Source organism: Lactuca sativa, chromosome 8, assembly GCF_002870075.4.
Source record: "Lactuca sativa cultivar Salinas chromosome 8, Lsat_Salinas_v11, whole genome shotgun sequence".
Lineage (NCBI taxonomy): Eukaryota > Viridiplantae > Streptophyta > Magnoliopsida > Asterales > Asteraceae > Lactuca > Lactuca sativa.
This window is the reverse complement of record NC_056630.2, coordinates 4,652,133-4,666,950: the sequence shown is the minus strand read 5'-3', so window position 1 is coordinate 4,666,950 and position 14,818 is coordinate 4,652,133. Positions and strand designations below refer to the sequence as shown.

The 14,818-nt window shown below is 34.5% G+C and overlaps 1 protein-coding gene across 1 annotated transcript; it reads right to left on the bottom strand.

Annotated features, from left to right (window-relative positions):
* Positions 1-3,041: 3,041 nt before the first annotated feature.
* Positions 3,042-14,818, bottom strand: LOC122195290 (zinc finger BED domain-containing protein RICESLEEPER 2-like). Its single transcript, XM_052766285.1, has 6 exons — positions 14,663-14,818; positions 14,396-14,449; positions 14,214-14,285; positions 12,246-12,446; positions 3,150-5,187; positions 3,042-3,061 (listed from the first exon to the last, which is right to left on the bottom strand). The coding sequence occupies exons 1-6, from the start codon at positions 14,816-14,818 to the stop codon at positions 3,042-3,044; spliced, it is 2,541 nt and encodes an 846-aa protein (XP_052622245.1).

Sequence of the window (14,818 nt, the reverse complement as noted above, 5' to 3'; positions counted from 1 at the left end):
GCAACAAATAAGTTTATCACCAGTCTTGGTCATCACTCCAAACAGAGAAAGACGCTCTAAAGAAGGTTCATACTTAAATCCAGATTGACAATTCAGAGTTTCAAATCTCTATCTCTTCCAAAATTGAAAAGCTTCAGGACGATCTAGCTATAGAGAACAAAATCATGGATCAACTCACTGTTAAACTGACAAGGCAAAGGTTCTCTCGGTGAAATTGTCACATGAAAACTCACAAATTGATGCGTTCAAGTCCGAAAAAGCTGTAATCAAGAGGTGTGTTGCTGATGTCAATAGTCACCTGCACAATCTAATCGAGACCCGTGATTCTCTTCTCACTGTCTCTGTTCATCAGCGTCTTGCTGATAAATTGAATCTCGTCTTCTCCAAGCTAGACTGAATTGAGGGTGTTTCAGAATCTTTTATTCCAAAATAAGGGGGAGAGCCAAGGAAAACTTCTGATGTTGGCAAAGCAACTGAAGGTGGTGATGAGCATGAACAAAAACCACCCAAGTCTAATGATCTGAATGATAATGTAGCTTCGAAATCAAGAGGAAAATAAAAATTGGTTGATGATAGCGATGAGGAAGAAGAAGATGAAAATGAGAAATTAAGATGCAAGGCTCATCGTGCTGAAACTGATGAAAACCATCGAATTGTCAGGGAAGCTAAAGAAAAAGAAAGGAAAGCTTGTGAAGCTCAACTCACTCTGGAAACTCAAAAGCTTCTTTTTCCTACCTGGTCTTTTGAACGTATTTTGAATGAAGCCTTTGATAATCCAAATACTTACTGGCTTGAGCCTGTATTTTCATTTGATTTGGAGAACTCTTTGGATTCGCAGCTTGATCTTCCAATCACACCGAAGGCTTTTCTGTTTCATAGTTTTGACAAGATTTTGAACGTTTCTCTGTATGCCAATGATACTGATCAGGTGTTGTTCTCGTTCTATCTCAAGCACATGAAGCCACAGTATGAAACATGGAGTTCAAAGAAGAGAACTGTTGCGAAGGTTTATGGCCCAATTGAAACCGAAAGCTTCTTGAATGCTCGTTTCAAGGTTGCACGCAGAGCTGCTAGTTTTGTGTTTGAATTTACACTCCCTGATTTTCCGTGTTTGAACCCATTCGATTGGATTTCACTGCTACTTCTCTTGCTAACGGATGAAAACAAATTTGAACCACTTGTGGGGGCACCTTAGAAAAATGCTGGTTGGTTACATCCAAGAGGTTGGAAAGATGGATGTGGAAATCGCAACTGTCCTTTGCAAGAAACCTACAGTGCTTCCCAAGGAGCCTCCAAAGGATCTTTATAAGATGAAGCTGGGAAGAATTTGTAAGGATGATGGAGTGTGGCATTTCAATTATGAGAGAGATGATGCTGATTTTCGTAGAGTTTGCTTCTTTCTGCCTGACAAGCATCTATACTCCACCCCATGTCTGGAATACATTTTGGAGATCGTAAGTCAGTGCAAAGTAAACATTGTTGGTGACAAGAAGTGTTTCTCATATATGATCAACTGGTACATCATGGTTCGCAAAACTCTGCTTGGGATTATGCCGAAGCTTTTTGTTTTTAAAAAACGCTAACATAACTGAAGAATTTGCCTTCCTTATTTGACACAAAGGGGGAGATTGTTGGGTTATTTAATAGATTGTGCCAAATTTTGTTTTGTATGTGGTTATCCCATTTACGGTTTGGGCCTGTCCATACGTATTTGTTATGCTAGGTTTAGACTATATATATAGTGCATGCATGTACCATATTAGGTATCAATTGTATTTTGCCCTAGTTGCCATACAGTAGAAGTTCTTTATCGAGCACTTCTAAGGCAAATATTATTAATCATTCGATACGAGTTTGATCATTGCTGTTCATTCTTTGATTTACTTTTTTGTTTAGAATCTTTTGATTAACTCATGTTTATTCTAACAGAGAATATTATGTGTTAGATAAGATATTATGAGATGATATTTAACTGATTTAATTATATATGTATTGTACACTTATAAATATGTATTTGGTAGTAATAGACTAATAGGTGATGGTTGATATGAGATGATAGATAGGTGATGATATATACATAATGGTATATAGGTGATGATAAATAGGAGATGACTAAGAGATGCCCGGACCTTGACTTGCAAGGTTGCGATGTAGTCTTCTAGTAAAGTATAGATGGCGATAACTGACTAATCTAAACAAGTCATGTAGAAACATCGACATGCTCATAACCTGTATGTAATGAATTACGAGTTTAGACGATGTAGTAACAACGTATTCATGCGATGATACTCTAACCCTTCTGGACACGTATTAGGGGAGTAATACCCAAAACAATACAAACTATGTGATGTCGGTGATGATCCTTAGGAAAAGCCCTTAACAACAAACATATAAGGAAATACGATGTAGGCGATGATAGGTAAATGCGATGTAAGAGATGACCCTTAGGATAAATACTTAAGGAAAAATAAATAGTAAAATTTAGCGGTGTCAATCGGGTAAATTTTTCGGGTTTCGGGTAATTCGGGTCGGGTAATTCGGGTAATTCATGTTAAAAAATTTACCCGTTACCCTACCCAAACTAAATTCGGGTAATTCGGGTTTGGGTAATTCGGGTATTGGGTCGGGTAAGGGTAATTCGGGTATTACCCGGTTTTTTTTTTTTTTTTTGTTTAATAAATTAATGGGACCTAAAAATAAATTTAATGAAATAAGTATATCGTGCTCAAATTTTAAACATTGAGATTTTTTACTCAATAATATTTGAGATATCAAGTATTCGTTTAACGATTTAATCAAATCTAATAAGATGTTAAAAAACAAATACTTAAAAGAAATAATAACAACCAAAGTCAATCATTTAAATTACTTGATATCAATGTATATGCATATATTTTGCATTTACCAAAAAAAAGTCACGTCGTAAATCTAGAAAACATAGAAATCCATTACATATTACGAAAATAATAACATTCAAGTTTCAAAAGACATTCATAAATATACTCGTCTTCTTGCACATACTCGTTCTTCTTGCACATTCACTACTTCATCTTGCTCAATTCTATATAAAAAAAGTCAAATAACGTTATTATTAAAAGGAAAATATATTAAATTTACAATAATTAAAATAATGAACGATAAACAATTACCTTTGTCAATTTGTTGATTTTCTTCCCAATCTTTTTCATAATCAATTGTGTCACTTATGCTACCCCGAATCCAATCTTGTGTACAAATTAAACTTTCAACAATCTTAGGAGTCAAAGAACTCCTAAACGGATCCAACACCCTCCCACTAGTGCTAAAAACGGATTCCGAAGCTACGGTTGAGACGGGAATGGCAAACACATCTCTTGCCATCAATGATAGAATCGGGAATCTGGGACTATTCACTTTCCACCAATCTAGAATACTAAACATTTCTGAGTCGTCTTCAACACTTTCTTGCAAATACTTTTCTAACTCCCCAATTGATTCAACTATGTTCGTCTTCATCTTTTCTCTTAGTTTATTTCTCAATGGGGGATTAGGTGCCATAAAATCTGGGTTTTGACGTTTCCCTAGTATCGATGATGAAGTGGTAGACTCGGCAGTACTTGAAGTAGAACTTGGAGAATGAATTCTTATATAATCATTATATAATTCATTCATAGAATCCATGATATATTTCTTTTTGGCCTCCACCCCCATTTCTCCATAACGATCCTCAAGTAGTATAACCAAATACTTTACTTTGTTCCTCGGATCAAGAATCAAAGCAAAGTAGAGCAATAAATTCATTTTTTCTATGTTGCCAAAATACTTATCAAACTTCAATTTCATGGCCAATGCAATATCACAAAGACTAGAATCGGAAATAGCATCATCCAAGAGCGCACGAATGGAATATATATCTTCAATGCATGTGTTTGATGTTACATAAAGTGTCCCGGAAATCCTCAAAGTAACATCATGAAAAGGTTTTAAAAAATGACATACATTCCTAACCCTTTCCCAATTGCTTGATGAAGGTATAGACAAACCCGCCTTTTCAATTTCGTACCGAAAATCAAATTCCTCAAGATCATATCTATCAAAAGTTTTTTCGTAAGCTTGGGCAATTTCCAACATATGGTAAGTGGAGTTCCATCTTGTTGGCACATCTCTCTTCAAATGTTTTGTTATACCGGGATTAGCAACCTTAGCAAACTCGGTAAACTTATGAATTCTAGAAGGCGATTGCCTAATCCATTTAACCGCCCATCGAACTATCTCAACCGCCTTATCAACTTTTTTTATGCCATCTTGCACCACTAAATTTAAAATGTGGGCAACACATCGAATGTGCATCCATTTCCCATTTAGAAGACACTTGTTGGAGTTTTGAAAACTTTTTTTCAAGAAGTCAATTGCCACATCATTCGCACTTGCATTGTCAACGGAAATTGTGAAAACATTTTCTATTTCCCACTCCATTAAACATTTCTCAACCATTTTTCCAATATCAACCCCACGGTGACTCTCTTGAGATGAAAAACACAACACTTTTTTTTTCAATTTCCATTCGTTATCAATAAAGTGGGCGGTGAGACACATATAACATGATTGTTGTTTAGAAGTCCACGTATCGGTGGTCAAACATATTCTACCAACATTTTTTTTAATAAAGTTACGAATTTTTTCTTTTTCGTCTACAAACAATTGGTAGACATCTGTTGTGCTTGTACTTATACATGGAACTTTAAACAATGGTTGGTTAACACTATTGTAATACCTAAAGCCCGTACCTTCTACAAAGCTAAAAGGAAGTTCATCAACTACCAACATGTGAGCTAGAGCTTTCCGACACTCATTTTGATCAAATTTCCAAGATGACAATTTGTTTTCATCACCATGTTGGAAAACTTGTTGTTTTTGTCCACCATTAACTTTATCCAAGTAAGCTTTACATCTAGTTAAATGATATCCTAGATTTTTGGTCCCATAAACACCCGATTCGCACTTGTAATTCCCGCCACCACAATGCTTACATTTGCATTTTTGAACACCATTTTCGTCCTTATACCTTTCAAATTCTTTCCAAACTTTCGATCTTGGGTTGAATTCCTTAGTTTTTTTCTCTTTTTCTTGTGGAACTTGATCATTGGTTGGGTTGTCAACTTCAATCGTCTCATCTTGTACTTCAATATAGTCATTCGTTGTTGACATCTAAAACAAGAAAAAAAAAACATATTAGCAAATAGCAATAAACAATATAATAGAAATGTGAGCAACAAACATATTATCTTATTTTTAAATAATGTGTTTTAAGCATAATTTTCAAAAAAATCTAGTTTGAAAATATAAATTCAAACTCTTTATGAATTTTGAATATAAATTTCTAACATAATGTTTGATGGGTTTACAGGTATGTGACATTAGATGTAATCCGTGGCAAAAAATTGTATTATTATTATGTGCTTTCAGAAAGAGATCCTTCTAAGGATCCAGTAGTTCTTTGGCTCAATGGTGGTCCTGGTTGCTCCAGTTTTGATGGGTTTGTTTATGAACATGGTATATACTTCACTTTTTTTCACTGTTTCATTAGAATCACGTGCCTGTCTTGATTTATTTTCACATAAATTTTCTTGTTATTATTTAGTACAAATAGCAGTTTTTGGAAGGTTAAATTTCCATGAAATCTTGAATTGACAATCCACTTGTTTCAGAATCATAATTCAGGTAACAACATTGTAAAGATAAAGAATATGTTGATACCATGTCATTTTGTAATCAGAATATTTCAATAGTCTTTTTAGATTTTGGGACCACAGATTGCCATTCTTAAACTGTGTATGTAATTGTAAATGCAATGCATGATATGTACTCTTGATACTACTAATTCCATCGAGTAGTCATAAGTCATAACAAAATTCAAATAGAAACAAAAACAAAACAAAAGCACGAGCCAGATTTCAGATGAACAAAAACAAATCAAATAATGATTTCAGAAATCGGTGGTTATCACTTACATTCAAGCTGATTTGATCTCGATTCCAGACTGAAGAGGATACCGCGAGCTGCGAGGCTGTGACCGGTGAGGACTGAGGCGGCGACGGGGACGACCGGCTGGAGTAGTGGACTTGATCTCGATGACCGGCGACGAGACTTGATCGGTGAACACAGAATGAGATCGACCGAGGCTGTGACCGGTGAGGACTGAGGCGGCGACGGGGACGACCGGCTGGAGTAGCGGAGTTGATCTCGATGACCGGCGACGAGACTCGATCGGTGAACACATAATGAAATTGATCGAGGGTTTTTTAGGAGAAAATAGAACGACGGAGGTAGGGAGCCGGGAATGGCCAAAAGGGATTTGGACTTTGGATGAATAACGTGTGATAATAATAAAAGATACTGGCCATTATTTGTTCAATAAATTTTCGGGTAATCGGGTATACCCGAAACCCAAAATATTTACCCTTTACCCGACCCCAAAAAAAATCGGGTTACCCAAATACCCGAAAAAGGTTACCCGATACCCGATTTACCCTACCCATTTTACCCGATACCCGAAAAAATCGGGCGGGTAATTCGGGTAACGGGTATTTTTGACAGGGCTAGTAAAATGGGGATGGGTAATTGATATGTGCATATTTAGTCATATATTTTGTATAGAATATTAATACTTTTTGGCTAATTTATTGCAATTATGGAACAAAAGATGCTTAATTACGTTTAAATTATATTTTCAGTTCAAAAGGAGTGCTTGGAAGCAAAAGGAAGCAGGAGAAGCTATCGGGAGCTCGGGGATCAAAGAAAGAAGAAAAGAGCCAAAAACCAAGAAGGACACGGCGAGTTGACCCTAGGCTCGACGAGTTCCCACGAACATTTTCGAAGGAGAAGAGTCCTTGCCTTGTCGTACACGGGGATTTAATGAGAGACTCGACGAGTTGCCTCTAATCTATAAAAAGGGTCTTTTAGATCGATACATGACTTTTTGGAGGAAACCCTTAGAGAAAAGTTGCGATTAGAAGACCTGCTAAGGCGCTGGAAGTCAGAAAATCAACCCTAGATCCAATTTTGAGAAGAATCAAGGCAAATTCAAGTCCATTCTTACTTATTCTTTAAGTTGAACTATGTTTGAGCTACTTGATTTCGTTTTTGATCTTAGTTTTACTGTAATCATGAGCTAAAACTATTATCTTTTGTTTAGGATAGATGAATTTATGATTATGGTATGATTTTATGGTTGGATTACTTTAATTTGGTGTTTATGTTTTGTTAAGCTTGTTAAAGAACCTTATGTGTTAATTATAACTATTCTTATGTTAATTAACTAGTATATTAAGTTGTATGACCATCTCTTAATTGCTAATCTCATATGATTTATGTGAAAACATTGTTATATGCCTAGGAATAGCGAACATGAAACTAAGGTTAATAGAGAATAGGTAAGTTAATGTGTGAGCTTGTGTGACGAACCATCAGCAAGAGGTTAATTGAACGACCAATTTAAATAACCACTACAAGCAATGTTTTAAAAACCGGTTTTTTAGTTGAGCCGGTATGGTGACCGGTTCCCGGTTCAACCGGTTCGACCGCCGGGTGAACCGATTTTTCTATTTTTCATATTTTTTTCTATTTTCCTACACATACATACATATAGAAATTATGAATTTGATGTTTAAAAGTTCAAACATTAAAAATACACATAAAAAATAAGTTGTAAATGAATCCGAATACATTAAAATAGCACATAACTATAAGTTTTAGTGTTTTACATCAATTCAAATACGTCAAAAAGAAAATAAAGTATAATACTGAAACAAAATATAGTTTTTGATGAATACAAACATATCAAAAGAATTTATAACATTTACCATATGTTTTTATTTAGAGAAAACTAAATAGATTTGAAAAAAATCACTAAAGTTTATTATGTAAATGGTTCTTTTTCATGTGTTTTTATTCGGTTTAACCGGTTCAACCGATTTATTTTGACCGGTTCAACCAGTTTTTTCTAAAAATCGGCCGGTTCAATCCGGTTCAGAAATCAATGCAAAACCGGTGATAGTTGAACCGCTTCCTCTCCCGGTTCCCGGTCCAACCGGTTCGACCGGCCGGTTCAAACCGGTTTTTAAAACATTGACTACAAGTCTTACTTAACCCGAATCAATAAACTAGAAAACCTGTTAATTTAACCAACTGACCACTGTTTAAATTGATTTGTTTTCTAAGGATTAGTAATAGCGAACGTGAACCTAATCACACTTATTGGTAGCCGATGAAAAGTTAATCCATTGCACTTGCCATAAAATCAACCATAAGAATAAATGATTCAACCCTAAACAGATGTCTTCTTTACTATTGAATTTAGTTGATCTTTGTTTGCTTAGTTGGTAGTTTAAGTTTTAGTTAATTGTTTAAGTTTCTAGTCTTGCAAAACTAGAGAAAACCCTTCCTTTTATTATTTGCTTTTTAGATAATTCTAGTAGTTAGTTTAATTTGTCATTCTTTGTGTTCGATACCCTGCTTGCTTAATTATACCAACAATTGACAGGTACACTGCCTTTTGTGTGTTAAATTTACATTTAAAAGTAGGATTAAAACTAGTTGGTTTCACACACATCAGTAATTAAGTTAATTGTTTGATAATTAAACATATTAACTATATTACTGTGGGTTGAAAACCCTATGTACTCACTGGGTTTCCCAACCTGACACACTCAATTTATTTGAATTTCAATTTATTAAATAAAGATAGTTAGATAATGATGTATGAAAGATTCAAGGAAATGTAGATCGTTAGAATATTGAGACATTGTAACTCCTGTTTATTCTTATGTTACTGTATTGACGATGTCACACCGAGTTTTATAAATGAAACATGTTTCTCTGAAAATGCTTTGATAATACTATTATCATGTTTTTTGGACAAATTCCGCATAATTAATCTTTTTACAATAATTTTCTGGTTTAATAAGCATAAACAAATAGTATTTTCTGGCCGTAAATATGAGGATGTCACACTTTATTTTAAAGGTTCATCATGTGGAGTTTTTCACCTAAGTATAAAGAACATCGTTACATAGATGGCAAAGTATATACTTAGAAATGATACTTAGCAAAAGATAATTAAGAAATGTTGTAGAGCTTGTCAAGAGGATTATGTGGATATAAAGATTGTCGAAAACAGAGTTCGTATGAGAAAGTTATGACCGTTTGAAGATTAAGATGATAGTACGTCGTTATTTCGAGAAAGTCAACGGAAGTCAAAGTCAACGATCAAACTTTGACCATGACGACGTGAAGGAATGTTCTCTACGATGTGGAAATGAGTGATTCATCAAGATACATGTCAACCAGAGATTAACACATGACAATCTAATGTCCATGATGTGGCAATAGGGTTTCTAAGGTTTCCTAATCACCTATAAATAGGATCCATGGGCTCCTTGTTTTCGTCCACTCCCTTTCACAAGCTAAGAGCCAAAATTCTGCTCTCTCATCTCCTTTATACTCAAGTCTTCTAATTGTTAGGGTTTTAGTACCTTTATGGTTCTGCAAGAAGGAATTGTGTTTGGTTATTTTCTATAATAATCAAAAGGTATATGAATTTCGATTATTATAGAGTACCTTTAGGGTTCTTGATATTCAATAGTTTATTGCTATCAATCAGAGAAAACATAAATCCTTTATAGGTTACATGTGCACTTAAAAGTTAAGATTTTCCGCTTCACATCTTTTGTTATAACTTATAAAACATATCAAATCAATCCCAACCATGGACTACACAATAAGAGATCACGCTCGTTCAAGATTTGATAACCATTGAAGATGATATGGTTGTCATTGATCTACCACATCTCATGTACGGATCACGTTGGGTCCGATTAAAAAATATGTTTCACTATGAGTTATATATTGGAGAGTACCGAACTGAAGAAGAAGTGAAGATTAAGTTTCCAGATATACGATCAAAGGTGAAGAATTTTATCAAAATTTGTTATGATATCGACAATGAATTAATGAATGGAGATGAACAAGTAATTTTGTAGCTGGCAATGGTGGAATACATACACAAACATAACATGGTTGATTTTCCATACAAACATGCTTGAGATCTTTTAAAAGATGTCTTGTATTTTTAAATTTTGTATTTTGTTATTTGTAGGTTAAATAACTTTATGCTATTTTCTAAATTATGTTTTTTAATAGTATGTAACAAATTTTAGGGGAATAATAATTTTCATTTATCACTATAAATCGATTACAAACATAATTAATTGCGATAAAAATAATTATAGGTTTATATAGGCATTAAAACAACCATGAATGAGTCTGTTATTTCCTATTCAAATGGAGGGGGAACATGATGCACATTTTGCATCTGGTATGTAGTTCGAAACATATCAGTTGGTTTATATATCTAAACCATATCGTCTAAACATGTGATGTTTGAATAACATGATGCCGCAATAGCATGAATGCACAATATACCCAGCCAACGTTATTTCCTACATGAACATGTGTAGCGGTTCAGATCTACAGTACAAGTTGTTTTAAAAATCAAAAGCTTAAAAAATGTCGGAAGGAGACGAAAACGGGATCTCGGGCGGGATCTTTGTTGCTTGCCACCGAACATACTTTTGCGTCATCTTGTTAAGCACCATCTTTGCATATGAGGTGAGTACACTAGTCAACCTCTCGAAAAATTAAATATTATCACTTATGGTTATTTTATAAGTAACAAAAATTCAATATTGTACGGTATTTTACCTCCCATGAGATGCGTTCAACAAAAGTTCGCTATATGTAGTCGCAAATTGCCTCACCAAGCGTCATTATCAGTATATTGCATAAACGATAACACTAGGAATAATTATGGAATATCAATGTTGAGTACACTCCAACAGATGTAAGGGAAATATGCTCTTGTCCATTAAACGTGACCGATGTTGGCAAGCACCTCACATGTATCATGAGTTAGCCGACAAAAATGTTTGTTGAAAATCAAACGTAGTATATGAATTGCATGCATGGAAGAAAAAAATATTTTAATTGTCTGTTTCCACCAATTCTTGTTTGCAAATACATGAACACACTTCTACAACAATACCCTTGACAAGAATCAGAGAATACCTGACCTATGCAAGAACTAATGACATCGTCCATATTGGTTATGAACGATCGATCCTTCCTTACCCAATCTGAGAGCTTCCTTTAACCTCATCAGGAACCAGGTAGAATAGTCAACATTATTTGTCACGCCAATACCAAATGCTATAGGCAGAGTCTGGTTGTTTATGTCCATAGCAACCGTTACGAACATTGTCTTTGGTTGTCCCTTCTTAGACAGACACTACCTATAAAGATGACGGACAACATATGAATACATGGAGCTGTATTTTTTTTTTGGAGAAAACAAAACAATTAGTTGTAGAAACGTTATAAATTAAAAAAATTATAATATGATATTTTTTCACCACACATCCAATATCCATAAAAAAAAAAAGTTGGAAATAATTTATCACATCAGTTATAATCACTACTAGAAAAACAGCCTTTTACGACGCTCATTGCGCGTCGTAAAAGGCTCAGACGACGCGCAAATACGCGTCAAGGAAGGCCCTGTCGTAAAGAGAGACGACGCCCGTTTACGGCGCGCAATTATGACGTCCGTTTACGACACGCAATGCGTATCAAGGAAGGCACTGTCATAAAGGAAGACGACACACATTCGCGTGTCGTAACCTTACGACGCGCGTGTTAATGACATGCAATGCGTATCAAGAAATCTCCTGTCAAGAAAGGCCATGTCATAAATGAAGATGACATACATTTTTGCGTATCGTAATTTTAAATGTTAAAAAAAAATATTATTTATAGATTTACTTATTTTCAAATTAAATTTGTATTTTATGTTTCATAATAGAAAATAAAATATCATATACAAAAAATAGAATCCATTGCATAAAATGCATAAGCTTAATGTCATCTAAAATAAAATACCATACATAAGAACAATAATTCATTTAAAAAAGATATCACATGTCAAACAAGTTACCTAACATTACATAACAAACAACAGTACATGTCAACAGTAATAACACTTAAAAACATGCTTTTTCCTGCATTTGGAGCACCCACTATTCCTATATCAACAACCAACTTTAGGTCCAATTCCAACCACCTGTAATATTGACCTTAATCAGTTCACTTGTACATGAATAAATGACAATACTTATATATAACTATTGTAGTGCAAAGAAAAAAAAACATACGAGAGACTCTCCAATATGCAATGTGGGCATTGTGCGACCAAGCTCTAGCAAAAGATCACCTAAATGTTGCATTGCAAGCCCAGACTGCATGGATTCTGATTGGATTTGGGTTCTCATTGTGACATCAGCAGTACAACCTTCCTCAGTGCAAAATCGGAACATTTGAACTTCTTTCTTATGCCCAATTCTATGAGCACGATCCTGAGCTTATAAATCCACTTGTGGATTCCTACAAAATTAAATTTATATTCGAAACATCAAATAATCTTCTAGAATGTCCAGCAGCCTTGTCATCTATTATAGTACACCACAAATTCTTTTAATATAATAAGAAATAAACTTGATTAAACCAATACTTTCATGCTGCATAACAAATATAAATATAAATGTTAAAAGTATGAACCTGTGAGAATATCAACACCCTTGAATCATGTTCCTTCAATTTTGGAAGCAACTTATCTAGAAGCACCATTTTTCCTGTGATTATAGAAGAATGGGCATCAGGTGTAATCAGGTATAATAAGACACTTCAATTTTACCAAAAGGGTTATATGCAAGAGCCTTTCAAGGTTTTCCCTTGTTTTTCTCTTGTTTTATACATTTGGTGTGTTTCCAAGGGCCTTTTTTTTGTCTTACTTCTAGATGCAGTCACATTCTCTATTTGATGCTCGGGACCTAAAATTCCAAGATAAAAGTGTGAACATGTATCTTAAGTTATATATGCCTTATGAACTAATACCTAAATTTTGAGGTTCTATTTGAGTGATATGTATGTTGACTCCAGAAGAAACTTCCATGCTCTTGTAAATTTTCACTAGAGTGTCCATGTGAGGTGCAGGACGAATCTCTGGAACAGTTAAGATTAGGTTCGTTACTAATTAGGAAACTTCAAAGGCTTTCTGTAATGCTTTCTGTTGTTGATGTCATTCCAGCTTTTGTCCTGATTGTAAAATATACTACTTTTAGTGTATCTCAAGTAATTAAAGAGTCACGTAAACAACCAAAAGCAATAAATCTGTGTTTTTTTTGTTAATGAACTATTAATGGTGTACCTGAATGTACCAAGTCTAGCAGTTGTGTATGTAGCTTGTCTAAGTAATTCATCAGAAAGATCATGTTCAAAACAATTTGCTTCACAAATCAGTAGAAGAAGAATGATGAATGTAGTACTAAGGTATGATAAAAGAAATGAGAATTAAGGAAGGGGTTATGAAGAATCAGAGTAAGATCAGCCTTACAAATCTATTGAGATGCAAACGGGGGAAGAGTTTGGCGGGGATTGGAATCTCTGTCCCCGCCCGACGGATACCCATTTAGTAAAACTTGTAATCAAACCAAGCCAATCACGATCTAACCAAGCTCAGCTAGTTTATACTTAAAATGCTCGAGAATTAAAGCGTTGTTTTCTAGTAGTGGTTATATGTAATTTTGTTTCCCAAATTACTTTAGCACCACTTTGCAATGTACACTGACGAGAATTATGTAAATGTTTGCAGATCAGTTGCACACAACAAATAGTAAATTAATGAACTATTCTTTAGTTAGTATACAAATTTTGTTTGAATATGTAAAATGATGAAAAAGAACATTTTTACATAGTATTGGTATATTTGTTGTTTTACATAACAGTTCCTCTTTTATTATTTATACTCTTATAAAATTTTATATCAAGATTCAAAGGTGGTAAAAGTGTAAAACAAGTAGTATTCGTATGTGCAGCAGCATCGATTTGAACGTTCAAAAAAGTTTTTTTAGTATGTATGCTTTGAAGCTGCTTAGTAAGTTTATGAAAAAAATAAAAATAATAATAATAATAAAGAATATCGGCAAAGACGCATGTAGGGAATAAACATTTTCTGGTGCTTTGTATAAGGCATAAGATGAGCAGTACAATATAAAACTTACAGATCAACTTGTTAATGCAGTTGTGATTAAGAACTTAAACAAGTATAGTCAGTCTTATTTTACTTTTTGGAAGAAACAAAACCTCCAAATCCCATCAGGGTCCACCTCGATTTCCTCCTCTACTGCCTTCTCTTTCTGTTAAAAAAACACAACACGTCCTTCCTGCATTACTATTTATTTCCTATTATCTTTATTATATAACTTTTATTAAGTGGGGCCACAAAAGTTGGTGAAAATTATATTACCTTCTTTTCTTTTTTCCTTTCTCGCCTTTGACGTTTCTTTTCCTCCTCTTCTTGCTGTTGTTTTAAGATCCGGTCATCAAAATATGTTTTTTATATAATAACATCAGCTACCAAGTCTTCACAAAATGGATCTGGGGAGGGTATTCATGTCTTTTGCACTGACTGAATCCATCCCTATCCCTTTCTTTCATCACCTTTTTGGGTGGGACAGAATTGTAATTTTTTATTTTGTCTCTCATTTACATTTTTAATAAAAGTGGGTCTGACCTTGCATTCTCTTTGCCATGATCCAACCTCTCCTCGTGGAGCTATCCCAACATAGGCACCATTTGATGTGATACCTGCAGCTGAAGGCGGACCTGCCATGGGTGGTGGCACAGGAGTTGCCACCACATGTGCCACCTGGACTGCTTGCGTGCCCAT

Excerpts from the sequence above, each read along its gene's own strand:
- LOC122195290 (XM_052766285.1), bottom strand. The coding sequence starts at position 14,818 with ATGGGCACGCAAGCAGTCCAGGTGGCACATGTGGTGGCAACTCCTGTG. Across the intron at positions 14,450-14,662 it reads CATGGCAAAGAGAATGCAAG|CAAGAAGAGGAGGAAAAGAA; the intron begins GTCAGACCCACT and ends TTAAAACAACAG. Across the intron at positions 14,286-14,395 it reads AAAGGAAAAAAGAAAAGAAG|AAAGAGAAGGCAGTAGAGGA; the intron begins GTAATATAATTT and ends TTTTTTTAACAG.